Source organism: Haliotis asinina, chromosome 9 (assembly GCF_037392515.1).
Source record: "Haliotis asinina isolate JCU_RB_2024 chromosome 9, JCU_Hal_asi_v2, whole genome shotgun sequence".
NCBI lineage: Eukaryota > Metazoa > Mollusca > Gastropoda > Lepetellida > Haliotidae > Haliotis > Haliotis asinina.
The window spans coordinates 39,348,815-39,375,558 of record NC_090288.1 but is presented as its reverse complement, the minus strand read 5'-3'; the positions used below and the strand labels follow the sequence as shown (position 1 = coordinate 39,375,558).

Genomic DNA, 26,744 nt, shown 5'->3' with positions numbered 1-26,744 from the left:
TTCACATTTTCAGACACTTCTTGTTTATTTAGCACAATTTTCATCAAAGAATAATAGTGAAATGTTGACTTATTCCAACATTATACAATTGTCAGTTGGTCATATCAAGAAAACTATGTAAGACACCTCAGACTATCATTGCAAGATATGATGACATCTTTTCAACAAAGTGATAACAGGAATTTTTTTAAAGTTCCTTTGCTCAAAAGTTTAACTCATAATTGGCACACAACTGTTCTGCACATAATGCACTACGAATCTGCAAAACATGATCAAGAATGGTATCTATTCACATATATCTATGTTGCCTTTGACTTTTTCTGTTCCTTTCTCTTAAGCATACGTTCTGCTTCGTAGGCTTCAACGTCAACATCAGGCATGATGTTAGTAACAACACCGTATCCCAGAGTTCCTCTTCCATCTCTGATGGTAAAGCGCTGACCCTTTTCCATAACCATCTTTTTCTTCAGGTTAAAAATAACCTTAGCATCCTCCCCTGGCATGACCATATCTTTGTCTGGGATTTTTAGTGAAGCAGGAGCATCCCATGTCGTGCAAAACATTTGAGCTTGGAAGAAATCAGTAAAGGGTTTTGCACGCCCTCCTTCATCTTTGCTTAACAGGTAGATTTGTGATTCAAATCTGTTATGCTGTTTCACTGTCCCTGGTTTGGCTAGCACAAAGCCTCTCTTCAGGTCATCTCGTTTAATACTTCTTATCAAAGCTCCAACCTGATCACCAGCTTCAGAACGATCCAAGTTCTTGTGAAACATCTCAATGCCAGTGACTGTTGTTTTCAAGACTTTATCAAAGCCAATCAACTCACACTCATCACCTTTTTTGATAACACCCCTTTCAAGCTTCCCTGAAACTACAGTTCCTCTACCCGGAATAGAAAACACAGAGTCAATGGGCAAAAAGAAGGGTTTCTCAAGCTCCCTTGAAGGGTTCGGGATGTAACTGTCAACATTTTCAAGTAGCTCTTTAATCTTCTCAGCCCCAATTTCTGGCTTAACGCCATCTAGAGCGCACAGAGCCGACCCAACGATAACAGGGGTACCATCACCATCATATCCCATCTCTGTCAGTAGTTCTCGTACCTCCATTTCAACAAGTTCCAACATTTCTTGGTCGGCGGCATCAGCCTTGTTGATGAAGACGACAACCCTCTGTATACCAATCTGTTTAGCAAGCAGCATGTGTTCTCTTGTTTGTGGCATGGTTCCATCGGTTGCTGCGACAACTAAGATGGCCCCGTCCATTTGAGCTGTCCCTGTGATCATGTTCTTTATGTAATCTGCGTGTCCCGGACAGTCGACATGACCATAATGACGATTGTTGGTTTCGTATTCCACCAACGCTGCATTGATTGTAATACCTCTGGCTTTCTCTTCAGGTGCATTATCGATGTCTTCATATCGTTTCATGTCCGCTTTGGCTTCCTCGGACAGGACTTTTGTGATCGCCGCTGTCAAGGTTGTTTTACCGTGGTCCACATGGCCGATCGTCCCAATATTTATGTGAGGTTTCTCTCTCGAAAATGTTTTCTTCTGACCTGCGGGTTGTGCAAACCTCGCAACGGAGAACGAAAATGATCTCCGACTGCAATAAAGCAGTTCTTTGGATATGTTAATGAACAGTTTTTGAGTGCCAGGCCCATTTTTAGCGGCAAGTACCTGACGAAACAGGAACGACGCCATTTTGCAGCATGCGTGTTGTCAATCGGAAACTCTCGGCGTAGGCCGTCGTCGGGCTTGTACGTAAATAATCACGAGAGGGCAAAGATTGGAGGAAGCGTTTCCGAATGAATCTTCTGTCGGTGAAACCCGAAGGTTAAATTATCTCCCTTCGCTTTGGTAGCGTGCACGTCCACCATACACCTCTCTACCGTTCTCTCGCCTCCCTAACCTGTCTCACAGTTAAGTCCCTGAACCACATTATTTTGCCAACTGACAAGCCTTCTTTGCAGTGCTATAGCAAATGTATATGTATGTTCTATATTCGTGTACAATCACCTTTTGACTGTTTTTTTTACATGACATCCACGTGCACCATTTAATTACTTCTAGTCATAATCTCGATCATTCCGACGATTGCCTGGGTGAAGTGAAGGCGAAGGGAAGTGAAAAACACAGAGATGAACAATGAATCGATCAATTATGGCTTAATTACTTAACGAGACATTTTACATCTTAATTAAGGTTACCCAATGCTTGTAATCACATGTTAATTAGTAATTAACGAGCCAATTAGAGGATAAGTGTTCATTAATTTCAGTGCCTCCTGAATTTTACCAGGCTCAATGGGATGGAAGAGTGATGAAGAGCCCTTAGTAAATGTGTCCTGGTCCTGAATTACAGTTGCAAGGCACTTCATCTTCTTCCCACGTTGACTGCAACGCCAGTAAACCTCCTGACCTCTTGAAGACTAAAATGAAAATACAATACACTTGATAAATATTACATAATAATATACATTTACCACATTCCATGACAAAGTATACGTACAGTAATGAAGATTTACAACGAATAACTAAAATCGTGAAATATCAAATAGGTAACAGTCTCAAAGTATCAATGAGGAAAGTATTGAAAACATGAACACCAAGTTTTGTGTGAAATAACTTCATTTTAACACTTAAATATCAAATAATATAAATGCTGTGAGTATTAATAACATATTAAATAAAATAACGCATGGACATTTTGACTTTTTGGTATGGCCATTTTGACTTGGGTCAGTGTGGGCATTTTGTCGTGTGGCTATTTTGACGTGTTCCCTAAAACGTCCATGTCCGTGGTGTCTGTCACACCAGAAGCATAATCGAATAACTTTATTGCAAAATGTAACATATATCCACATAGAGTAAATAATTCTAACTGTGACTTAACCTGATATGTTTACCATGCTCCCTAAATGACGATGGAACAAAGACGTTAACGTAAGATTTTCTCTCATTAATTTCCATTATAAAAATATTTGATGTATTCAGAAGGCAAAGGCCGCCTAGCTTTGATCCCAAAGAGTTAAATTAGTTAAAGTGAAAATTCTTGTAATGGCAATTCTTTTCAAATTATTGTTGTCTTTTTTATTGGTGAAATGAGTTATTCGGTAAAAATATTTTTCTTGTTTTCCTCATATTTTAAAATGTATATCAATTACAATGTGAAAACTAACCGTGAATATCCATTATTAGATTCTTTGGACCTCAAGTATGTATTTATAAACCTTTGTCATATTGATAGATATTGCTGTCTGTGCCATATTAGCAAAAAACACCCTAGCAATTCAATGTAAGTGAAAAAAATGTACCGAGTCGTCGCAGTAGATTAAAGCGCACATAAAATAGCATTTGCTGCGGGCTTGCTGGTATCCATAGACACGCATTCAAGATGGCGGACCTGGGCGACAACATCCCCGATGCGGAATACTATCCCGTTGTTGATGGCGAATATGTTGTTGTCAATGGAGAAGCACACCTTATTAACACTGATACAGATATTCTGAAGCTAGACGACAACCCAGATCTACTAGACGAGCCGCTTGTTGATGAAATTTACGACGATGTCGGACTCGGACCTGAGGGCACTGACAACGAGGACGATGTCGAGGTAAGAATTAATAATAATTTTATAATCTACGTTTCGGAATAATTGTGTTTTTTGTTTTAAGATGCGACCCGCGACCACAAGCTGAAAATATGTCCTTGTTTAAAGAATGTTGAAACAGAGGGGAATACATACCAATCGGTCGAAGTGTTATCGTTGGAAGAAAAAACGCGTGGTTAATTGCCTAATCGATAATCGATACATTGCCTCTTTCAGCTTTCCCCTGATGGTATATTGGACGAGGAGACAGTTGGGCGTGGTTTGTCCAACCTGGGCCGATCTGCTGAAGGGGCGTATCAAGTGTATTTACACTGTTCAGTGCCTGTAAGTGTTTACCTGGCCTATGAAATATAAGTTTACTCTATTTTATCTGATGATCATGAGTGATTGCGTGAGTGAGTTTTACACTTCTTTAGCAGTATCCCAGCAATGTCACAGCAGGGGACACCAGGAAGAGGCTTCAAGCATTTATCACGATGTTCTCGTTCATTCACGTCCAATAAATTGTGGGGACAGTGAGGAGGCATGATAATAAAAGTATTGTCTTGTCTCACATAAGACCACAACATGATTCCTCATATTGGTACAAAGTGTGAAGCCCATTTTTAGTGTCCAGATTGTGATATTTCTAGACTTTTGCTAAAAGTAGCATAAAACCTCTTGGATCAGTTTTGCTGTATCCAGTCTGCACCAGTTCAGGTAAATAGTACTCATAATGTTTATTGTCTTGTTGAACAACATGCAGAAAACATTTTCCAGCACAAATGCATAGCAGAAGCATTAGTGGTGAAAATTTTGTTTATTAAATGTGTTTTCTGTCAATGAACTACCAAACCAAAAAATGTAAAAGGGTCTGTATTCATGCTCATCAGTCAGTTACATAGATCATAAACTGTAGGCGTAATCTTTTCACATTTCATTGGAGGCCTGTATGGATCCACTTGGCTGCACCTTGTTTTGGAAAATATTTTACCCAGCCCAGACTCACCCATTTATTACACAATGATAATTAATTTATCATTAAGATCTACATAAACTAAACTTCATACATACACACAACACACACAGTTATGTCTTCGATCGTGGACTGCTTCTAAAGTATATTCAAAACACTAGGGAGTAGGTGGGGTGGGGGGTTGTTAGTTAACCATTCATAAATATGTTACCACTAAGCAATTACATAAAATGTGTTGAGTTTTGGAGGGCCAGTGTTGCATCTTTGCTAAGTTACTTCTCAAATATTTCTTGAGAACTGACTGATATTTAGTGATCAATCTCTACCTATTGAGAGCCAGCCATTGAAACAGTACTGGTTTGGAGTGGTTCCATATGTGATTATTGAAAAACAAATTAAAAATATGCAAAGCAGTGTTTATCTAGGATGGTTCATTTCAGGTTTTGTGTCATATAATTGCTTGTTTTTAATAGCTGTCTTTCTCCTAGCAAGTACTTTTAGTATATATATCATAATAACTACAAGGGTGCTTTGTCAGGATTAAAGGAAGTATCTAGGTCTGTTGAAACATTAAACTAAATGGTTTAGATGATACACTGCTAACTATGATGTAACTTATTCAGGCTGCAAATTATCATATTCCAGTGGCATACCTTCAGCTTTAAACTTCTGATCTCAATCACTAAATTGTCTGGTGCAGACTTGTTCTGCTACAAAATGCTCTCATGTGTATAGCTTGATTCTTGTCAAGTATTTCATAAAACACTGATACAACAAAATACGAAGTGTACTTATGAAAGATATATCTCTATTGCAGGGTTTCAATTTGAGGGACATCAGTATCTTGGCAGAATATGTCCATTTACAAAAGGTGGAGATTCCATACAATGAAATTACAGGTAAGTAAAACACATACAAAGTGTGTTGTTTCTATATAATTCAAAATTTGAATTGAAAAAAAGTCACTATGTTTCACTTATGTTGACATGATTTCACAGGCTTTACAGTAAATGTTTATATGTATTGCTATACCATTGCTTACATATTACAGCTAGTATTGTTGGTATGTTATTTGGTGAAGAAAAAAATCAATTAATTATGTTTAAAAAATGCATAAAACTAAAGCTGTTTTGCTTGGATGTGCAAATATCACATTTATCTGTCTCATATTAAATCTGGTTTGTTTTATAATGTTTTCCGAACAACATTTATGGCAAAGTTATTGCAAATGTGGATCCAGGACTTCTGAAAATATGGAATCCATCATGTTATTACCTGATGATTAATCTGAATGAGGAAGAGCAATAACTGCTCAAAGCTAAGCATCAAACCCAAGAAGCCAAACCGAAATGTAATGGTAAACAGAGGGTCACTTCATTCAAGTACTATAGCAGCAAATCCTGATGACTCCAGGATCCAACTTTTTGTCAAACAGACTGCAGCATCATTGTAACATGAATTTTCACAGTTTGTGTTTTCACCTTTATTCAAGTGTCTTTCTTCCCTTCAATTTCACCTACCGGATCATAGACAAATGGTTATTATGACCACTCCCAGATCAGTAGACAGATAACCCAGTCACATAAGTACATGTATAATTGTTGGTGTGTTTTAGACCTGTCCCCGCTGAGTAACCTACAGCACCTGCTGATATTGGATGCCTCCCACAACCAGCTCTCCAGGGTCCTGGACTTCACCCCTCCCAAGAGCCTGATGATAGTGGATCTCTCCTTCAACCAGATCGAGGAGATGAGTGACCTCTCTGCACATCACTGCTTGAAGAAACTCAACCTTGACAGTAAGACTGGCTCAGAGACTTTCTTGTAGTCATCTCATCTCATCTCTCTTTTAATTAGTCTCCACAATCTGTTTATTTTGCCCTCACTGAAGCTTCATTAATAGTTTTAAAAGGGTGAAATTATAGCCTCAGAGGTAGACTAAATTGCAAACAATTTCGGTTAACAGATACGGTTTGATGCCAAAACCTGTAGTGGAGCAGTGTTTGATCTTTAATGTATTGTACCTGTAAACATCCAGCTGAAAATTTGTAAGCAAACCATGTTCATCGTCAGAGTCACTTTATGGTATTGGATGGTCATGCTTGCTGACTTGATTTGCTGACTTAGATTGCTGCTCATGTTGTTGATCACTAGATTGCCACCACCATAAAGCTGAAATATTGCTAATTACAGCATTTAATAACAAATAAACTTAAATATATTGAAAATATCAATGGCAAAATTTCTGATAAATTTGAAAAACTCAAAATCTTTATGAAAATGACTATTCCTGCTTAGGAGACTACACCCAACTAGGATCATTCTTGTATATGTGCACAGGAAAACATGCCAACACTGGCTTGCTTCACTGGTGTATCCATGTCATCATATCCCATTTATATACACAATTATTTACAGACAGATGTGGAAATTGTGTGTTGTGGGGAACAACAGAGAAACAATCATAAAATGCTTAACACATCAAGGGAGATAACCCTTTGTTCCAGATAACAAGATTCATGAACTGAAGGGATTGAGCAACTGTAAAAGACTCTCATTTCTCAGTATGGCCCACAACAAGATTGAAAACCTGCAGGGTCTGGAGGGCTTGCCTATTCAACATCTAAATATGGTATGACCTTGTGATGACATTAATTCCCTGCATTATATTGATTGTTATATATACCTCATTTTAGGAATACAGTGGAAGCTGTCTAAACCGGCACTCATTGATACTGAAGATATAGTTCGGTTTAGCCAATATGCAGGATTGTAGAGCTGATGATAAATGTACAAGCAGTGGATGGGAATGAGATTTTGTGCCAGTGTTAAAACTTGCAGGATTGGACAGATGCAGGTTTTGATAGCTTCTACTGTATATCTAGGTGATACACTGTTGGTGAAAGTAATATGAAGAGAACTCTCAACATTCTATATATACATATGTGTGGGGTTTTTTATTGCATGTTATTGTTTATTACAGTGTCACAACTCTTTAACAAGGATTGAAAATATTGAAAGTCTCAAGTACATAAGGGTAAGTGTGTGTAGGAGAAAAGTTTAATATACACAACAAATAAAGACCCATTGTTGAATTGTCCTCTGACAGTTACCTTGATCTCATGAAAATTATATGCTTTCCTATATTTTGATTGTTCTTTCTGTGAAAGGTATCAAACTTAAATATGGGATGGCAGCAAGGAAGCTAGTACAGACGTTGCATGTTCTGCAAGATATGTGCATTCATATGAAAAATGTTTATTTGGTTAATCACACAGATGTCTGTATTTGAGTTCAAAGCTGTGTATGAATTTTATGAGGGGTACGAGTGAGTGAATTGCCGCACTCAGCAATATTCAGCAATATTCCAGCTATATGGCGGTGGTCTGTAAATAATTGAGTCTGGGCCGGACAATCCAGCGATCAACAGTATGAGCATCCATCTGCACATTTAGGAACCGATGACATGTGTCAACCAAGTCAGTGAACCTGACCTCCCGATCCCGCTAGTCGCCTCTTATGACAAGCATGGGTTGCTGAAGGTCTATTCTACCCCGGACCTTCACGGGTAATGAAGGGTATGAGGTCCATGTTTAAAGGACCACTAAACTCAATGTTTTGGTACTCTTTTTATCACTGCATATGAAAGAATTCTAGTTAGTCATAAACGAAACATCATTTTTTTTTAAAAAAAAAACTTGTGGTTAATTAATACCAAGCGCTTAAAAGTTGCTAAACAGCCGTCTGCTTCTCTCTCGCCCGCAAACGAAACCGCAGACAGGTTACGTAACTCTGTCGCCAGAGCCCTACAGTGACGTCATAGAAGGAACGACTTTCAGTTAAATGTATAGAAAATGTGTAGGAAGCATTTTGCTGATTTCTTGACGTCACGAAAGACATGCCGAATTGTTGTGTTGCCATCAATTGTTCCTTGGGGTTGGGTGATGGTATGACTATGCACAGATTTCCACCAGACTCCGTAGTTTGTGCTTAAATTGGTTGTTTAAGAGTGTGTGAAGTGAGTGTTGTGGAAGCCTGTGGTATATACCAAATTGGATGGTTCGCCCCCTAATACGTTTCCAGGATAGAGAATGGAGTTCAAATATGAAATACTTTGTCAATCTGTCCTTTTGAATTATGTCCAGATTATATATAATAACTCAAGTCAACGGATATATGGTCAGTCTTATTTTAATCCTAAACTCCCAAGGGACTTTGCATCCCATGCTGTCATATGAGGCAATAGAGGCTTTGTGAATAGGGAAATCTTTTGAACTCTTTGAAGTCATTTGCTTAACAAGACATCTGGGTCAGTTCTGAAGTCCCAGTTTGCCTGACATGGTACCAACGCATAACCTAACTTCTGATCTGTATGCTGTACATTATTGGACTACATGCCTCCAAATGTTTTAGTTACTATCAGGCCAGGTTTCCAATGACATGGTGGCAATGATAGCATGCCTTTTGGGTAGCACTATTAGGCCAGAACAATTGTAATGCTTGTTCTACAGTTTCTTGTCCTCAGAAAACCTGAATGCAGTAGATGAGAAAATGACTGAAAGTAATAATTCAGCAGATCAGTAAACAAGAAATAACATGGGTCTAGCCTCATGATGAAAACTTGGAGACAAATCAAGGGAGATTACCCTCAATGACTGATAGAGAGATGCGATGTGGTTTAGGTGTGACAGCTGCTAGATAGTATACCCAGGGGTATCATGTACTAGTAGGTATCCAGGGCTGTCACATTTGCAGGTCACATTTGCAGGTCACATTTGCAGGTCACATTTCATGCCATGGTTTCATTACATGTTGTGACATGTTGTAGCACCTGAACCTGTCGGGGAACAAGATCCGTAGCCTGTCTGGTTTGGAAGGTCATGACCTGTTGGAGTACATAGACCTGGAAAACAATGAGGTTGGTTTGTTCATTTGGTTGTTTGGTCACTTTGTCCAGTATATAATTGGTTCACTTTTCACTTCAAACTTGTTTTTTCTGGTCTACAAAATATCATGCTTTGAGATATAATGCAATATATTATCACAATGATGTTAGTGTATTCTGAATAATACTGATGTAAGAAAATAAATTTAAATCATATTTGTTCTCTCATCTGTTCAGATGCAATGCTATATTCATCTGTAGGACTGGCCGTACATTTATGTGTAACATGACAGGTGATCGACATCAGTGAGATGAAGTATCTGATGAAGTTGAGGATGTTACGACAGCTGAACCTGCTGCAGAACCCAGTCCAGGAGCTGCCTGACTACCGACTCTCCATCCTCTTCAGGCTCCAGAGTCTGACTGACTTGGACAGGATGAGAGTTGAAGTTGAAGAGAAGGTACAGTCACATTACCCATGAACAATCCCCCTCCGAAAACTGTGGTGAATATCATTACTAAGATTAGACAAGATCCCCAGCAACTTGTCCAGGGAGAAAGAGGCAGCTAGATGTATTGAATGATCAGGCTTGGTGATGGTATGGATTGATGTAATGGAAGGGGTTTGTAGCTTCAGTTCATGGGTCAGGTTGGTCATGAGAAGGATTCAGGCATCCAATGGACTATCCATGTCACTTGCAGTCTTCCTTAACTGTGTTAGCATTCCATGTAACATTTTGGTTCAGCAAGATAAATCAGCTTCTGATGAGTTCAGAGAATGCATGACTGTATCATTTCATATGTGTATCATTTGTCTAGGTTGTGGTGAAACAATTCCCAACTTTCCTATTCTGTTCCCAAGTCCTGAAACCTACACTTGATACATAGGTAGAGTCAGGTAATGGAAGGCTAGGTTCATGACTGAGCCTAATTGTGACTATGCCCTTCACTGGCTTGGCTAGACTCACTGAAACAACCTGTAAAGATCACAGTCAGAATTTGTTTTAAGCTACCCATGCTTGTCATAAGAGGTGACAAACAAGATCCGGTGCTCAGGGCTGCTCATTTAGTTGACACTTGTCATCACATCCCAATTAAGTTGATCAAGTCTCATACTGTCAATCACCAACTTGTCTGGTCCAGACTCAATATTTTACAGATTTGCCATCAAATAGTTGGGACATTGCTCAGTATAGTGATATAAAACAAACAAACCTAGTGAACCAGTAAGTGTATGCCTGTCTTTCCAGGTTGCTGCAAAGAACATGTTCAACCCTCCACCAGAAGTTGTAGCTGCTGGAGATCACATGATGCATGTCGTCTACAACTTCCTGCAGCCAAGCAGGGTGTGGGACAGGTTGGTATACTGTCACATGGTATCTGAGTGTTTGTGCTTGTTAATTTTATTTTAATTGGGTGAAACTTGTGGCTACTTTTACATGTTTTACCATTTTTTTTACATGAGATAATATCTGTTGTTGGGTGTAACATTTTTAACGTGATTAAAACAGTCGTCTTTTAATTTGCTGAGACCTATCCAAGAAATACTTAGAGGTTGAATGGTTGTATTGTATAACTATTATTTATTACCTGAGTGTGACATATTGCTCTGTGAAGTCTGTGAACTGAAAATTGAAAACATTGCTATCCATCCTGTAATATCTATTTGCAGCACGTTACCAAACATTGAGACAGTGTATCCCATGCTTGTCCTAGTGGGACCTCAAGGCTCGGGCAAGAAAGACCTTGCTCTTAAGCTAGCAGAAGAATTTTCAGATTACTTTGGTTATGGGTAAGTATGGATATATGAAGACAGTGTTATTGATCCAAGAGTTAAGTATTTTGCTGTCATTATACTAATCTTTTACTTCATCGTCCTTTATATTATCCCCCACCGTGAAGTGGGAGAGGGTTATAGGTTTGAGCTCCGTCCATTGTGGAGTTACAAAACAGAAACCAAATACAAACAGAACACAGGGGTGGGGGACGATATTGATTATCATGTCTTTTTGTTATATCTTTCTTCTGTTTTGATCCACATTCTAGACCCATTCGACATTTAACGTCTTCATTTTGATCCCAGTTCTAGTATCGCTAGACTGATAGTGTAGCCTGGCATGAAGATAAGAAACAGATAGACATGGTGCTATAGTGTTGGCCAGTCACTCATACAACCATCACATACTAATAATTCAAATAAGCAGTGCGGAGGACGATGGTAAACGACTAACTATAAATTTCTATTAAAGCCGTTGATACTTATTTCAGTATTCTGTTAAATTAACCATGAATATTTAGATATTTCAGCATTAGTATTTCCAACTCTTTTGGCTGATCACCTTAATCTATGTACTAAGTATCCACGACCAAGTCACATCACACACCTCTGTCAACAGTGTGCCGGACACAACGAGGAAGCCCTACCCTGATGAAGTCAATGAGAAAGACTACAACTTTGTTTCCATTGAAAAATTTGAGATTGATATCAAAATGGTAAGGAAATTTGTATAAAGTTTGTTTGGGTAACATTGTTCTCAGAGCTATTTACTTTTTTGACTATTGAGACATTTGGTTCATCCATTAACTTATAACTCACATGCTGTTTGGTAAATATCAAAGACCACAATCACTTTAACCAACATCAAATAAAAAAAAATAATGATATAACAGAAACACTGTTCAAAGTGACTTTTAACGAACATTAATGACAGTAACCACTTTGCTTGCTCTAGGGTCAGTTCATCCAGACCAACGAATACCATGGAGACTGGTATGGTCTTCAGATGGAGTCTGTGGAGGCCGTGGCCAGAGAGGGTCTGGCCTGTGTGGTCCACATGGAGCTGGAGGTAAGTCATGCAGTGGTCAATACGACATTAGTTCACAATAATGATAATAAACATAATAACAATACATTACATTTGTAGGAACTCATACACTTCGCACTATCCACAGACACCAACTGCACATTGCTGAAACCAGATGTTTAAGGCTAGGCTAGGTAGGTTAGGCTAGGCTAGAGGGGAGTGTACTAGGCTAGGAAGACAGTTAGTTATTAGATTCATATATTTAATAAAAACGTTTTTTACCCATAAGTGTTATCATAATTTAATTCTACATTAGAAATAATATTTATCATGTTTACTTTCAGACTCAGTTTTCAGTTTTTCAGACTCACTGACTTGGTTGACACATGTCATCCTGTCTCATCTGCGTATATCGATTGATCACTGGACTGCTTAGTCCAGACTCGATTACTTACAGACTGCTGCCATATAGCTGGAATATTGTGATAGCTGGAGTGTGATGTTAAACAACAAACAAACAATAGTAACTGACTCTATAGGGCATCAGATGGCTTGTTATTAAGCACACACTTTAATCGCCACATGTACTACCGACAGTTAAAACAAAATACATTTCTAACATTTAGAGATTGTGGAAGTCCACAGTTATCTTGCAATATGTTGGTTTCAGGGGGTACTGTCTCTGAAAAACACCTACTTTGAGCCAAGGTATGTGCTGATCCTACCCTTAGATCACGAGGCTCACGAGCGCCGACTGCGTGAGAGGGGAGTGTACTCTGAACAGCAGATCAAGGACACTCTGAAGAGAGCGGAAATGTACAAGGACTACAACCAGGACCATCCAGGGTTTTTTGATATGATGATCAACAGTGGTAAGTGAACATTGGTCTTTAACTGGTGCTTCTCAGGGGCATTTACTTGTGATGTGACTTTTGCATGTGATTTATTTGCTTTACAATAAACTTCCTGTAATCTTTGAATGCATGTAAATCTTATTACATATACCCATAATTAAAAATATCATTACTATTGATCTGCCTCTCTCACATATCCATCTCTAATCTCCATTCACATGAAATACTCTTTAGTAAACATCAAGCTGCTGCCTTTTTATCATTTAGATTGAATGGTTCAATTGAAAATTAACAAAACTCATTTGTTCGATCTTGATTAATCTAGTGTTGCGATTTCATAATTTGACTGGCATGATACTTACGGTTGATAGTTCCGAATTTATAACATCCAATTTGCATCTGGTTATTGTATGGCAGATATGGGTAGCGAAATGATGCAGTCATCATGCAGAAAGGTCAGACCCAGCTGACCATGAGTACCAGTGTACCAAGCCAAACTTTTACCCCATGAAAACTTTGGCCTAGCACAAATTTTCCCCACCTAGACTTAATCTTCCTCGGGAAGAAGTTTGGCCTGGGCCAGATTCTCCCTGAGGAAAGTTTAGACCAGGAAAAAAATTGCCTGCTATACGAGTACATTATGTGAAGGTCATTTCTGGTGTCCGAAACAATGGTAGTACTTGAATAATGCTGAAATGGGTGCAAAAACAAAACTCATCCACTTACAAACCATGATACCAACCATGATACCAACAAGCAACAAGTTTTACCTCATTGTTGCATTACCTCCCTTGAATTGCTGCCTAACTATATCTAATTTGTCTTGCCCATAGACGACATCCAAGAAGGCTATCGTCGTTTACGTCACCTGGTGATGGACTACCTGGGCATCAGCCCCATGTCGCCCACCACGATGACTGACCCCACCACCAACTATGAGGAGGCTCATGGGGAGACTGATGTGTACCCCCTCCCTGGTGGTGCCTCTGCCACCATGATGGGGGCACGCACTTGGTCTAAACCAAGCCTTCCAGACAGCATGTCACAGACCAGAGGCAAAGTTACCTCCCCTGCTACAACGGGAAGAGGGATAGTGGTGAGTTGGAAACAGATATATATCCACAGTAATCAAACTCCATGAGTTTTTGGAAGAGAAGCAAATAGTGAATTTGATTATTCTAATGAACCAATTTGGAGTAATGGTGTTTGCCTGAATGCACCCAAGGAACATGAATATGTGATTATTACGCATTGGAACGGTTTGATCCATTTGATTTAGGCAGTATTTGATGAGGTTAACCTGAACCCTGTTTGTCTGGAAACTACTGGGGCAGGGTAGCCTAGTGGTTAAAGCTCATCACACCAAAGTCTCAGGTTCAATTCCCCAAGTTGGCACAATAAGTGGAGCTAATATTTTGAGTCCTCCACCATGATATTGCTGGCTTCATATTTCTAATGGGAGAAATTACTGTATAAATTATGATAGGTTTATGTTCATTTGCTATGTATAGACCACTGCCATATAGCTGGAATATTGCTTAGTGCAGGCATTTAGAAGTTGGATGAACATGGATTCATCTGATGAAGAAGCAAGAATTAGGTCAGAAACATTGTGTAAAGAAGTTGTTATCCATAAAAGGTGTCAAGCATTTATGTTTCATACCATTCTACAGTGACATCTCATTTATTCGGATGATATTCTTCCTAATGGAATTGTCCATCTTGTCAAACCTCACATATACGGAGGAAGGTCCTCAGTATATTTAGAAATGTTCCTGACAGCAGTGACTCACCTGTATATTTCAGGAAGAGGAGTCCTTACGGAGGAGACACAGTGCAGCTAAGGAGGTTGTGGCAGGCTATGTGCCTCCCTTGTATGAACAGCTGCTCACTGGGTAGGTGCCTGACATTCAAATATATTATCAGTATTCTGATGGGAGAATAATTTAATGTGTTATAATTCACATCTGCAATGACAAGCCAGATGGTAATTTGTGCTGGATTTGTCAAAAAAGTGGAAAACCAGTATACTTTCTTTATGAATCATTATGTATCACAAATCCTTATCTGAAATAACATAAGTTTTTACCTCCTATACTGTTGCATTGACTTACAATAGTTATAGCGTTATGAGAGTTTTGTGAATCAGAGCCCTGGTAGCTTGGTGATTAAAGCATTCACTTGTTACAGGGAAGTTCAGGGTTCGATTCCTCATTTGGGAATTATGTGTGAAATTGTGATGAAATTCCATTCTGATGTCCCCAACCATGGAATTGTTGGAATATTTCTAATAACACTATTTGTACAGATATCCCAAGACAGCCCCTCAAGCTGTGAACGGCCAAGTTGGTCTGGGTGATAAGATGGACCCTCGCGCTTTCTCTGCCCCCGTCAACACCATCAGCATGGAGAACAGTGGTGCTCTTCCACCCGCGTCACCCGACTCAAGCACTGATGACGATGGTGCAGGTTCCGGACTCTCAGACTTAGACTCTGCCACAGAGCTACAGAGAGGCAGCACCCCACCCAGTCAAAATAACGCTGCTAAAGGCCTCCTGCCCACAGAAACTGTGAACCCACTTGAACTGATTTCTGAACAGGGCTACAAATCTGCCTCCAACGGCGAACTTCCAGCTCCTCGACCACCCTCTGCACCTCGACCTGACTCACGCAATAGGCCAGGGTCAGATCGACATAAAGTGTTGCCACCCATCAACAATACAGTTCCTGTTTCATAGCAGCATATTAAAGCTGTCAAGCTTGTCTGTGATTTGTAAAATAACATGATAGTTTATGTACTGATTTTAATTAAGAAATTCTAAGTTTCATTAGTATCATGAAATGTGCAAGGTTTCTTCAAGCATGAATGATGTTGATATCCAACCATTTGAAGTTTGTTTACTTTGTAGTTTAATATATCATCAAAATGGTTAAAAGTATGATACATTCCGAAGTTAAGATAATTTGATGTTTAAATTTCCAATATTGTCAGGCATTGTCATTACCACTGTTTAGAAATCAAGCTGTTTTGGAGCCATTGGGGTAGATTTCTGGTTAAATATTCACTTTGGTGTACATGGGTACAGAGTGTGGAGTCAGTCCCTGCTTCTTCCAGTGTCATCCAAGAGGATGAACATGTAAAATAAATATGAGTCCTGCCAGAATTTATTGCATCAGAGACACGGGACGCAAGAGTAGATTGATTCCTGGTCATATCATGCGTTTGAATAGATGTCTAGCCATGATGTGGTGTATGTGACACATCTATGTGTGTAAAAGTTGGTACACAATAGAAGTTCTTGTATGATCCATGATTTGTATGATTCATATTCTGCAATACTTTGCATATTTTGTAAATAATATATGTAATGTTCATATTTTGCTTTTGGAATGTGACAGTAAAATTATTAAATGAACTCCTCCAAGACTCTGTTTCTTTTTAATACTTACTTATACTCATACTTACAACATGCAACCACCACTGCATTAATTAATGGCATGTGAGCACCATACCCATACATGTGAATCTGACCAAACAGGACTCGATTAAAGCGATGTTATCCTAATTGCATCATGAAAACTTTGCTGCATCAGCCAAACTCCAGTTGCAACGCAATGAGTTAAAAATCAGAGGTTTTTTGTGCACATAAATTTTTAGTACCCACAGCAACACAGAGCTGCCATAGCAGCTGCTGTCTCATAGCCGAGACATGTCTATAAATAGTAATGTTTTGGTGTGTTTAAGAACAGCATCAATCATAAAGTTGCTACATTATGCTGACATCCCACACCACACAGTGCCTGGAGTAATGCATTAATATAACAACAGTCAGTAAACATTCAACATCTCAACTTAAATGCCTCATTATAAAATTCTGTTAGAAGTTTTCACCAGTGACTAAATCCAACACACAAGTTTTAACATAACCTTTTATTTTTTCATTGACAACCTACAAAGAAGACAATTGCAACAAGCAGGACAAGATCAATCTGTGAAAAATAGCACATTCAACATTTTCACCAAGTATCTATAATAACCATTCATAAACAAAAACTTTTACACATACTCACCTATTTCTCTACATAATCCGTGATCAAAAGTAATAATGACAGCCTGGGAATCTCACTCATATCCCTTATGTTAAAAGGTTGGAATAATACATAAACAAATTTCAAGATTTTCATGAATTTTTAACGGAATAAATGCAAGCATGGGTATTGCTCATTACCAGACAAAGACACGACCAGTTACACATTCTTTGGTTCCACCAACAGACCTGAATGAGCTCTAAATGAACTGGATATGACACCTGCCACAAACAATGCTTGAACTGGGTATGACATTACGCTTATGCCTAAGCTCTACAGTGATTCCCACTGTTACTTCTGAGATGTAATCATCTCTGTACCTGAAATAGGTGAGATAGTTGTTCACTCTTGACATCACTAAAGGTTAGACATTACAAAGAGAGTATGACGAATGACATCTTAGTGAAGTTATTTTCAGCACAACAGCCACAGGCCCAAGAGTGAGTGAGTGAGTGAGAATGAGAGAGAGAAAGAGTGAGTTTATTATAGGTATACACTGCTCTCAGCAATGTGGCAGTAGAGATGTAAATAATGGAGCCTTGACCACACAATCTAGTGATCAACGATATGAACATCGATATGCACAACTGAGAGCTGGTAACATGTCAACCAAGTCAGCGAATCTGACCACCCGATCCTGTTCATCGGCTTTATGACAAGCATAGGTTACTGAAGGCCAATATTCTAATCCAGAGCTTCACATGTAGTGTGGACTGAAGTAGTCCAAGAGGTGAGAACAATGCACTCTGAAAACTTACACTGCCTCGCTCCACCTATGTACATATACTGGATTTGGGATACTAGTGAATGTCATCAATCACACTCTACAGCACACTCCACACACTGGTCTAAAAGTCTTTGTGACACATCACTTTCTCTTCATTGCTCTCTTTCCTTCTCCCTTCCTGGGCTTGACTTTTCCCCTCAGTGCCTTTAACCTTGTCATCTCTTCTTGAAAGTCTAAATGTTCATCCCTGGAAAAAGAACACAATTTTGATAGTTTTGTTATACATTAATCATGTTTCAGCTTTATGAAAAAAGCTGTACTAACACATGTTAAATAGGATTAAGGTAAACTACACTGTAATTGTACTGTACATGTATATAACACTCATAAATCAAAGTCTACTATCTGTCCTGCCTGCCACATGATCTAAGTCATGTGATCCCATCCAGAAGTTTACTCTCTGCAGAGAGCTTAAGTTCGACGTGATGCCATATGTTTTTAGGGCATTTAAAATTTGAAAAAAAGAATATGCAACTGGCAAAATAGAGACTTTCTGTCACTGATTTGTTTTTCATCTAACTTAAAACCTGAAGCTCCACACGCTACATGATTACGTCTGAGACAACCTGACAAAATTAATGGTAACCTGCGATCTGCCTTCCATGTATTATCAGTACACATATACATGATGATGATTCACTGTTATTACTATTGACTGTTGATTTATCGATATACGTAAATGAAACTTTTTAGCTTTCACTTAATTATCACGTTTGCTTGTTTGATCCACTTAACCGGATTTCTCGCTATCCAGACGATTTTCCAGTGAAACCAAAACATCCGGATAAAAGGGGTTCGACTGTATGTGTTTCCGGGTTTGTGTGACAGATTAGTTACAGCACACAGGCACCCACCATGAGTCAGAAAATCCATTCACTAGCTGCTACTCTACTATATAACATGTAAAGGTGCATCACAGAAATGATCGAACAACGAACAATCACGCACTCATCAATTATTATATCACAATTTAAAGGTCTCATAAGTATGAAAACGTTTTGTCCATATTTCTGATGTGTGTAGGAGGCTTATACACAGTGAGTGAGTTGAGTTTTACGCCGTACTCAGCAATATTCCAGCTATATGGTGGCTGTCTGTAAACAGCCGGGTCTGGACCAGACAATCAAGTGATCAACAGCATGAGCATCAATCTGCACAACTTGGAACCGATGACAACCAAGTCAGCGAGTCTGACCACACGATCCCATTAGTCACCTATTACGACAAGCATGGCAGCATCTTATGGCAAACATGGGTTGCTGAAGGTCTATTTTTCCCGGACCTTCATGGGTCACATATAGACAGGCTTGCCGTGGGGATGCACATGTTGGGTTTTATTAAATCGCCAAAGACCGAGTTGCTGTGCCAGAAGTATAGAAAATTAGGTCATCAGTGTTTCACTTCACAAACTCCAGGAATCTGATTGGCTAACACATCACCGCGAATGAATGGATACTTATGTGTTTCTTTGAAAAAATGTATTCACTCATTTTTAAAATTATTCTTACATAGATGAAACAACAGACCATGAAATCTTAGATAAATGACATTCGAATTTCCCTCTCATTTTCACACATGCATTTGTTGTCATATTTATCAACCAATGTGATTGTGCTGACGATTTAATTTTGTATACTTCCATCACAGCAACTCAGTCATTGGTGATTAATAAAAGCCAACAAATGCATCCCCCTGGAAAGCAGGTGTATATGCCTTCTACACACATCAGAAATATGGACAGAGGCATTTGAAACTTGTGAGACCTAAATAGGATATATTGATTGATGTGTGCGTAATTGTCTCGTTTTTGATCATTTCCGTGATGCATATTTAAATGTTATATAGTAGGGGGCTGAATAGTACACCAGGGCTTAGTTAACGGATTTTCTGATCCGCAGTGGGCGCCTGTGTTACAGCACACAATGAACACTTTACCTGAACAAGCCGTGTTTCCTGAGTTTGATCATGAGACCGTTGGTGTCCTTGTATCGAGGGTAGTAGTTGACCACTTCTGGATTCAGATTGGGAGGAAGTTCCTTCATCAGCCTCACCACCTTCATAGACCGCTGAGTGGTGGGACGAGCTACTTCACCAAAGATGCGAGCACCGAGGTGAGCCATTCGCTTTGCATAATTGGATGCCATCTGGTCACAAACGCCTTCAAAGAAAATGACATCATATCTGCTATCATATACCAAGGACTAATGCCTGTGAAAATGGTTTAATAAACATTTGATGCAAGAGATGCAATAACAGCATTCAAAACTCATGTTGTTTGTTTCTGCTAAGGAGTCTTTTAACGTTGGCAGAGCCAAGGGGGTGTTGGGGGGTAGAGTAGGTCTTCCCTAACCCATGCTTGCCACAAATGGCAACCACACTTGTAAGAATCATAAGAGGCGACTAACAGGATTGGATGATAAGACTCCCTGACTTGGTTGTCACGTCATTTGTTCCCAGTTGTGCTAATCGATGCCCATGCTGTTGACCACTGGGTTGTCTGGTCCATAATTGATTATTTACAGATCGCCGGAACATAGCTGGAATACTGCTGAGTGCAATGTAAAACTAAACTCGCTCACTTAAGGGGATTCACCATGCAAGATGAGTTTCACTCAATTCAAATTTAGATTATTGTTCCGTATCATTTACACACGCACACGCACATGCACATGCACACGCACACGCACACGCACACGCACACGCCGGTTAAGTTCATTGAATCTGAATGAATCAAAAGTTTGTCTTCGGATAGAAGATGATTCTTCGTTAAACCTCGTGCCACGTAAAGTGTCAACTTCAGGTCTGGAAGCCTCTCCACAATTCATACACATAGAGCGGTAACTGGCAAAATTGCAATCATTGGATGAAGTAACATTCACACACCGTGACTTTCCAAAAGGTCAGAAGATGTCAGCTCAAATCTTCGGCAGACATGCTGGGCGGAAGCGGAAATAAAAACAAACGGCGGAAATATTTCGTGAAATAGGATTCATACATATACGGCACATATTGCGTAGAATCATAGCAAAATGTAATTGCATAGTTCGCTATATAGCAGTGGTCAAATCAATAAAAGGATAGTGAGGTCCATACAAATTCATCATGCTGTTCTACAACCGATATGATGGTTTCGTTTCGTTTTTTTATGTATTTCGAGTCGATGGAAACAGGGGAGATAACCAATTTAAAACCACGAGCGCGGAAATCAAGCTGTTCAACAAACACATTCAAAACGTTGCCTCAGATATTGAAACTTGTTGCTTAACTTCTTGCTTATGAAAGGTATGACTTCAAACAATATATATATTTTTAGTTTAACGAATGGCAATAACATCTTCTCGACCCCCCACTCCCCAGCTTGCAATAAACACCGCCCATCACATCTCGTCAACATTCCATTCCAAACCATTCAATAGTACAAAATGATTTATTTGAAATGTTCGTTGACCTAGCCCTTTTGTTTGATACGTCTTTAACTTGTTGCTGCAGTATACCTCAATTGCCATAAAGCGAATGACTCACGGTTTGTTTTATTTCTGTTATACAATTTACAACACACAAGTTAAAGCATCAAATATCTCCACCAATAAAGCATGAATTACATCAAATGCTCAAAAGACACTTTCAAAAAAATTTGCATAAATTTAATATTAGACTTGTATGTATTCATTATTACAAAGTATTTTCATTGTGGCTGTTGAATTGCTAAATATAGTAGAAAGTGTTGCACAATGTAAACTCTGTTTACAGTTTGCGAAGTCTCAGTTTTAGATAAGTGACATATAACACAGTCTTGCAAATAGTATTCAGACATTTGACGTCATTTCCACAGACTTATATATTTCAGTGTATCATAAATCATTTTCATGAAGTTAGTATTGATGTTTGTCAAACTGAAATCATCTCTGCTCTGCAAACATAATTTCAGTTCAATGCTCTGACCATTATTTAACTAAAGACATCACATTTATCAACTTATATATATGATTCCACAATGCACAATCCCATTAGACATCATGTTAAAGGAGTTCATGACACTGTACATATGTTGATTAAATTGTTGCCATTCTAGCAATAGACAATTAAACAAATTATAGATAAGATGATTCCACACAAATGTGCAAAATTTGACTTTTCATCTCATGAAAATTAAATTCAAGAAAATTATGTATGCTAAACTAAATTAATATGTAAGTCTATAGAAATTATGTCAGGTGCCTGACTCTGTAGCTTCTGCATCATTTTATTTGAAGTGGTTTATTTTTATGCATTCTGGCATTTGAGAATCTAAAGATGAAAGATCGTTCAATTTGCCTCAGAATAATAATGTACTGATTTGTTTTACAGACTGGAGGTGGGATAAACTGAATGATACCATGGTTAATATAATGATCAGTCACAATGAATGGCTGTATCATCCCCGGGACTGACATAGCAGTAGACTTCTGGAAGATTAGGAAAGGACCCACCTCTAATTTGACATTTTTCCTCACCCATCTACACGGTGACCATATTGTTGGTTTGACGTCCTCATGGTCTCATCCAATCTACTGCACAGAGGTGACTGCTCATCTGCTAGAGAAACGGCATGGCCTTCAACCCAAGTACCTACGACCTTTGGAGGTGGGAGAATGTCACATGATCACAAGTGGGAAAATGGAGACTATTTGTGTGACCGTCATCGATGCCAACCACTGCCCTGGTGCAGCCATGTTTTTGTTTGAGGGAACTTTTGGCAAGATCTTACATACAGGGGATTTCAGGTAGTACAGCCTTAACTTGTTAATGTAAGCTGTGCAATACATCATGATTGGTTATAACCTGGCATCCATGTTTATCACCATATCAGGTTGATAAAATATGAATGAAAAGGTTGATTGTCAAAGTGGAATACTGTTGGAAATAGGGATTATTAAAAATGGCTGCTACATTTGGGTTCATTCTTCACTTTAGTATGATGTGTGAGGCCCCTTTCTCGAGTGCACCACCCTCCTTCATTGGTGATGTTGCCAATATCTGGTTAAAACACCATGAAACCATATTCACCATCTTAAAAGGCTGGCGGTTAAAGCTTTCATTCGTCGCACATTAGACCCGGCTTCAATTCCCCACATAGGTACAATGTCCAAAACCCATTTCTGGTTTCCATGCCGTTGTATTGCTGAAATATTGCTGTAAGTTTTGTAAAACTGAAGTCACTCACTCACCATCTTATTAACAATGCCCCAGTAACTCAAAATATGCTTTTATGATTATCTACACAGAAACCAATTTTTAGCTTTTGGTTTAGTTGTTATTTGTCTTCATGTTCACATTTCAGATACCACCCTGCCATGTTTTGCAATTCAAGCCCCCTGTTTCCTCACATTGAACGTGTTGATGTCCTGTATTTGGATAACACCTTCTGCAGCCCTGAATGCCTGTTTCCATCACGGGAAGAAGCTCAGGAGCAGATGCTGGACATCATCAGACAGCATCCAGAATACGACATCATCATCGGGGTGAGGAAGCTGGGCAAGGAGGAGCTTCTGGTGTGGCTGGCTGAGCAACTCAAGGAATGGATCTCCGTCAATGGAGATATGTTTGTTCTGGCAGAAATACTGAGCCTACCAAGAGTGTTCCGGGCTCAGGATTCATCCTGCAGGATCAGGACTGTACCTTTCCAGATGATCTCTAAGGGCAACTTGCAGAAGTGGAATGCCACCAAAAAGACAATTGCCATCCTGCCAACTTCTGTCTACACTGGCATTGGTGCACAACCATTTGTGAATCAAGAAAATGTGTTTGTAGTGCCCTACTCTGATCACAGTTCCTATAGAGAGTTGGTTGAGTTTGTATCCAAGTTGAAACCTGCTTCAGTGGTGCCAATCATTCATGGAGATTCTAAAGGACCTTTCAATGTTTCTTTGAAATCTAGAGCAGATATGTCTGTATTTGATCAATATTGTCAAGCACAGAGTAACCAAAGGAGTTGTAAAATGAGAGAGGAGCACGTAAATGAGGTCTCAAATGTTAATCTCCATCACCAGGCAAGAAAACCAAGACTAAAGAAATCAAGGTACAGACCCCATTTTAAGAAGAGCACACAGAGGGGTGTAGAATTTGAGTCATTAGAACTAGATGTATCAGATTGTACAACTGAAATTGGTGCTCTTGCTTCAGAGGAGCGGAATAACACATCAAACAAATGCAATGATGTTGAGGAAGGGGCAAAAGAAAACTTTAGTTCAAAGAATAAAAAATCAGGTATTAATTTTACCGATGGTGAAGGTTTGTGCAATGAGGATGAAATTCCAAGGTCACAAGGATTTGAAGCCTGTCATTTCATGTACTTAAAACATCTGAATGGGAGGTCCACACAGAGCAGATACAAGCAGATGAAGGAAGATGAAGGTCCTCAGTTTGCTTGTCAAGAAGGAGTGAGAGTTACTTTTGATGAGACAAGTAATGGCAAAGGAGTTCATGTATGTGAAGAAAAATGCATAGAGCTACAGAAGGCTGACCCTTCATCTGAATGTGGGAGACTAGGTGGTAGTGATGTTATGGACTGCATTGCATCTGAGCGTGATTTTGATGAAACAGGGCAGGATGACAACCATGATGACATAGCTTTTGGTAATACATACCTGCTTGAGAAGGATGTTCATGCAGGTCTTGAAAGGAATTCAGACATATTCCAGAATGACTTGCATGACAGTGATCATGACCTTTTAAAAAATGAGGGAGACTCACATAAAGGTCAAGGTGACCTTTGTAAAGATGGTCTCAGCTCACATGAACTTGAGAGTGACCACTATAAAGACAGTGTGGATTACTCTGAATTTGAGGATGGGATTGATCATAAAAAATATGTGACTAAGAGTGACAGTGATGAAGCTGAGCATGGTGTAATGTCAGTGTCAGAGACATCGCCAAACTGTAAACGAACAGATTCTGATGATGCTTCTGGAGAACAGAGTGAAAGTCATGATGACTCCACCCCTCACGAAGTACATCCATCCTCAGTGAGCACTTACAAGGACTCAAATCCATCAGTATTGTCCCTGGTTGGACATCTGTCTTCAAGGAACACTTCCAAAATAACCTCACATTCAGAATATGGCTCATCAGTGAGTGTGACAAAGAGACAAAGATTTGTCAACAGATTCAAAAGAAAACGTTCTCTCTGTCCATCTTCTGATAATGAGATGAGAGATGAGGGAGTACATGTGGATGAGGGAGTACATGAGGACCAGTTTAAAACTGTTTCTTCACCATGCACAAAAAGGCAAAGATGCAAGTCAAGCAGTGATACTGATAGATCATTTTCGATGGATCTTCAGTTGAATTTGTCGGTGAAACGTGTGTTTGGTCACCCCCATAATGCTGTAGCTCAGTCAAAATACAATACTGTTCTATGTATACAGAAGTGGTTGGATCGTCACAGCTCACAGAACGATGGGTGATGAACCCTGCGACCTGCATTATTTATATTGCTTTGATTGAGGTCAGCGTACAAGTTTGGGTGTTTTCCATACAACACTAGGCTCAACCTGTCACTAACGATAACCTGCATTCGCCATTTTTTAACACCATTTCAAGTAGTAAATAATGAAATAACACCTTGTTGACAAAGGCCCTTGTGTTTTTGCCCCCATCCCTGATTTGAAATACTTTACAGTATAATAATGATGCATTGTACAATGAACCATTTTGAGTCAGGGTAATTTTTTTTACTTCCGTTTACTTCTATAATAAGTGCATAAAGAGGGGTAGCCTAGTGGTTAAGGTGCTCAGTTGTCATGCAGAAGATCCCAATTTGATTCCCCAAATGGGCACAATGTGTGAAGTCCATTTCTGGTGTTCCCCTCCATGATATTGCTGCTGAGAACAGCATAAAACCCAACTCACTCAACCACACATGCCCTCAGCCAGTGGTTCACTGATGTTAATACATACAAGTAATTATAATGACTATGAAATATATGGCAGCATAAAACAATATGCATTTAATCACTATCTCAGGTTTCAGACAAAAAGAGTTCAGACATTAACAACAACCAAACAATGTTTTTTACATTTTATATAACAACAAAATAAAAAAGAGATGAAGTACCTGTCATTAGTATGTTGTTCATCAAATAGTTAAATGTATTGATTCTTGAGGATTTGAGATAGATGCTGGGTTTTTAGTTTTGTGTTTTTTAGTTTTGTGTTTTTTGTGTGCAGATAGGGCTCAGAGGAAACCTTTATGTGTTCACAGTTACCCATGAAAATCAGGGTTAGAACTGATCTTCAGTAACCCATGCTTGTTGTAAGAGGAGACTATAGGGATCGGATGTCCGCCTCGCTGAATTGCAATTGGTTGACATATGATGTCATATCCCCATAGCGTAAATTGATGCTTATGATGTTGATCACTGGATTGTCTGGTCCAGACTCATTTATTTCCAGACCACTGCCTTATAGCAGGAATATTGCTGTGTGCAGCATTAAACAACAATCCAAACAACCAGCCAACCAAACCATGGTTTGCCCTGATTATATTGCTAGGTCTGCTGTGGTTGAAATAATCAGAGTCTGGTCATGATGACTAAACAACCAACCAAATGATCATGTTTTCTCATAATCGAACACACAGAATTTTGAAACACTTGAAGACCTTTGACAATATTTTTCCCATGATTGGTTTTGTCTGTTACATTTGAAAGAGGCGACAAACTCATTCCAATCAACTGAATTGAGGTTATGTTCCTAATATGCTAGTCATCATTTAAAGATGTG

General features: G+C 39.1%; 4 protein-coding genes across 5 annotated transcripts; 2 read left to right on the top strand and 2 right to left on the bottom strand.

The window, feature by feature from the left end:
* Positions 1-1,740, bottom strand: LOC137295841 (elongation factor Tu, mitochondrial-like). Its single transcript, XM_067827397.1, has one exon. The coding sequence runs from the start codon at positions 1,698-1,700 to the stop codon at positions 300-302; it is 1,401 nt and encodes a 466-aa protein (XP_067683498.1). The 5' UTR covers positions 1,701-1,740; the 3' UTR covers positions 1-299.
* Positions 1,741-3,381: 1,641 nt separating this feature from the next.
* LOC137295991 (leucine-rich repeat and guanylate kinase domain-containing protein-like) lies at positions 3,382-16,532 on the top strand. Its single transcript, XM_067827609.1, has 16 exons — positions 3,382-3,611; positions 3,825-3,932; positions 5,381-5,462; positions 6,179-6,361; positions 7,070-7,194; positions 7,546-7,599; positions 9,391-9,480; positions 9,741-9,908; positions 10,698-10,804; positions 11,120-11,239; positions 11,844-11,940; positions 12,180-12,293; positions 12,922-13,123; positions 13,939-14,201; positions 14,912-15,000; positions 15,414-16,532. Exons 1-16 carry the CDS (start codon positions 3,393-3,395, stop codon positions 15,841-15,843), a joined length of 2,451 nt encoding a protein of 816 aa, XP_067683710.1. The 5' UTR covers positions 3,382-3,392; the 3' UTR covers positions 15,844-16,532.
* A 489-nt stretch (positions 16,533-17,021) lies between these two features.
* Positions 17,022-20,947, bottom strand: LOC137295825 (small ribosomal subunit protein mS33-like). Of its 2 annotated transcripts, none has more exons than XM_067827378.1 (3): positions 20,865-20,947; positions 19,917-20,139; positions 17,022-18,168 (listed from the first exon to the last, which is right to left on the bottom strand). In XM_067827378.1, exons 2-3 carry the CDS (start codon positions 20,123-20,125, stop codon positions 18,063-18,065), a joined length of 315 nt encoding a protein of 104 aa, XP_067683479.1. In that variant the 5' UTR covers positions 20,126-20,139; positions 20,865-20,947; the 3' UTR covers positions 17,022-18,062. The 2 variants fall into 2 exon arrangements, with proteins under 2 accessions (XP_067683479.1, XP_067683480.1); XM_067827379.1 differs by having other exon boundaries at positions 20,855-20,887.
* Positions 20,948-21,135: 188 nt separating this feature from the next.
* Positions 21,136-26,077, top strand: LOC137296274 (dentin sialophosphoprotein-like). Its single transcript, XM_067828027.1, has 3 exons — positions 21,136-21,263; positions 22,329-22,744; positions 23,302-26,077. Exons 2-3 carry the CDS (start codon positions 22,383-22,385, stop codon positions 25,424-25,426), a joined length of 2,487 nt encoding a protein of 828 aa, XP_067684128.1. The 5' UTR covers positions 21,136-21,263; positions 22,329-22,382; the 3' UTR covers positions 25,427-26,077.
* Positions 26,078-26,744: the final 667 nt, after the last annotated feature.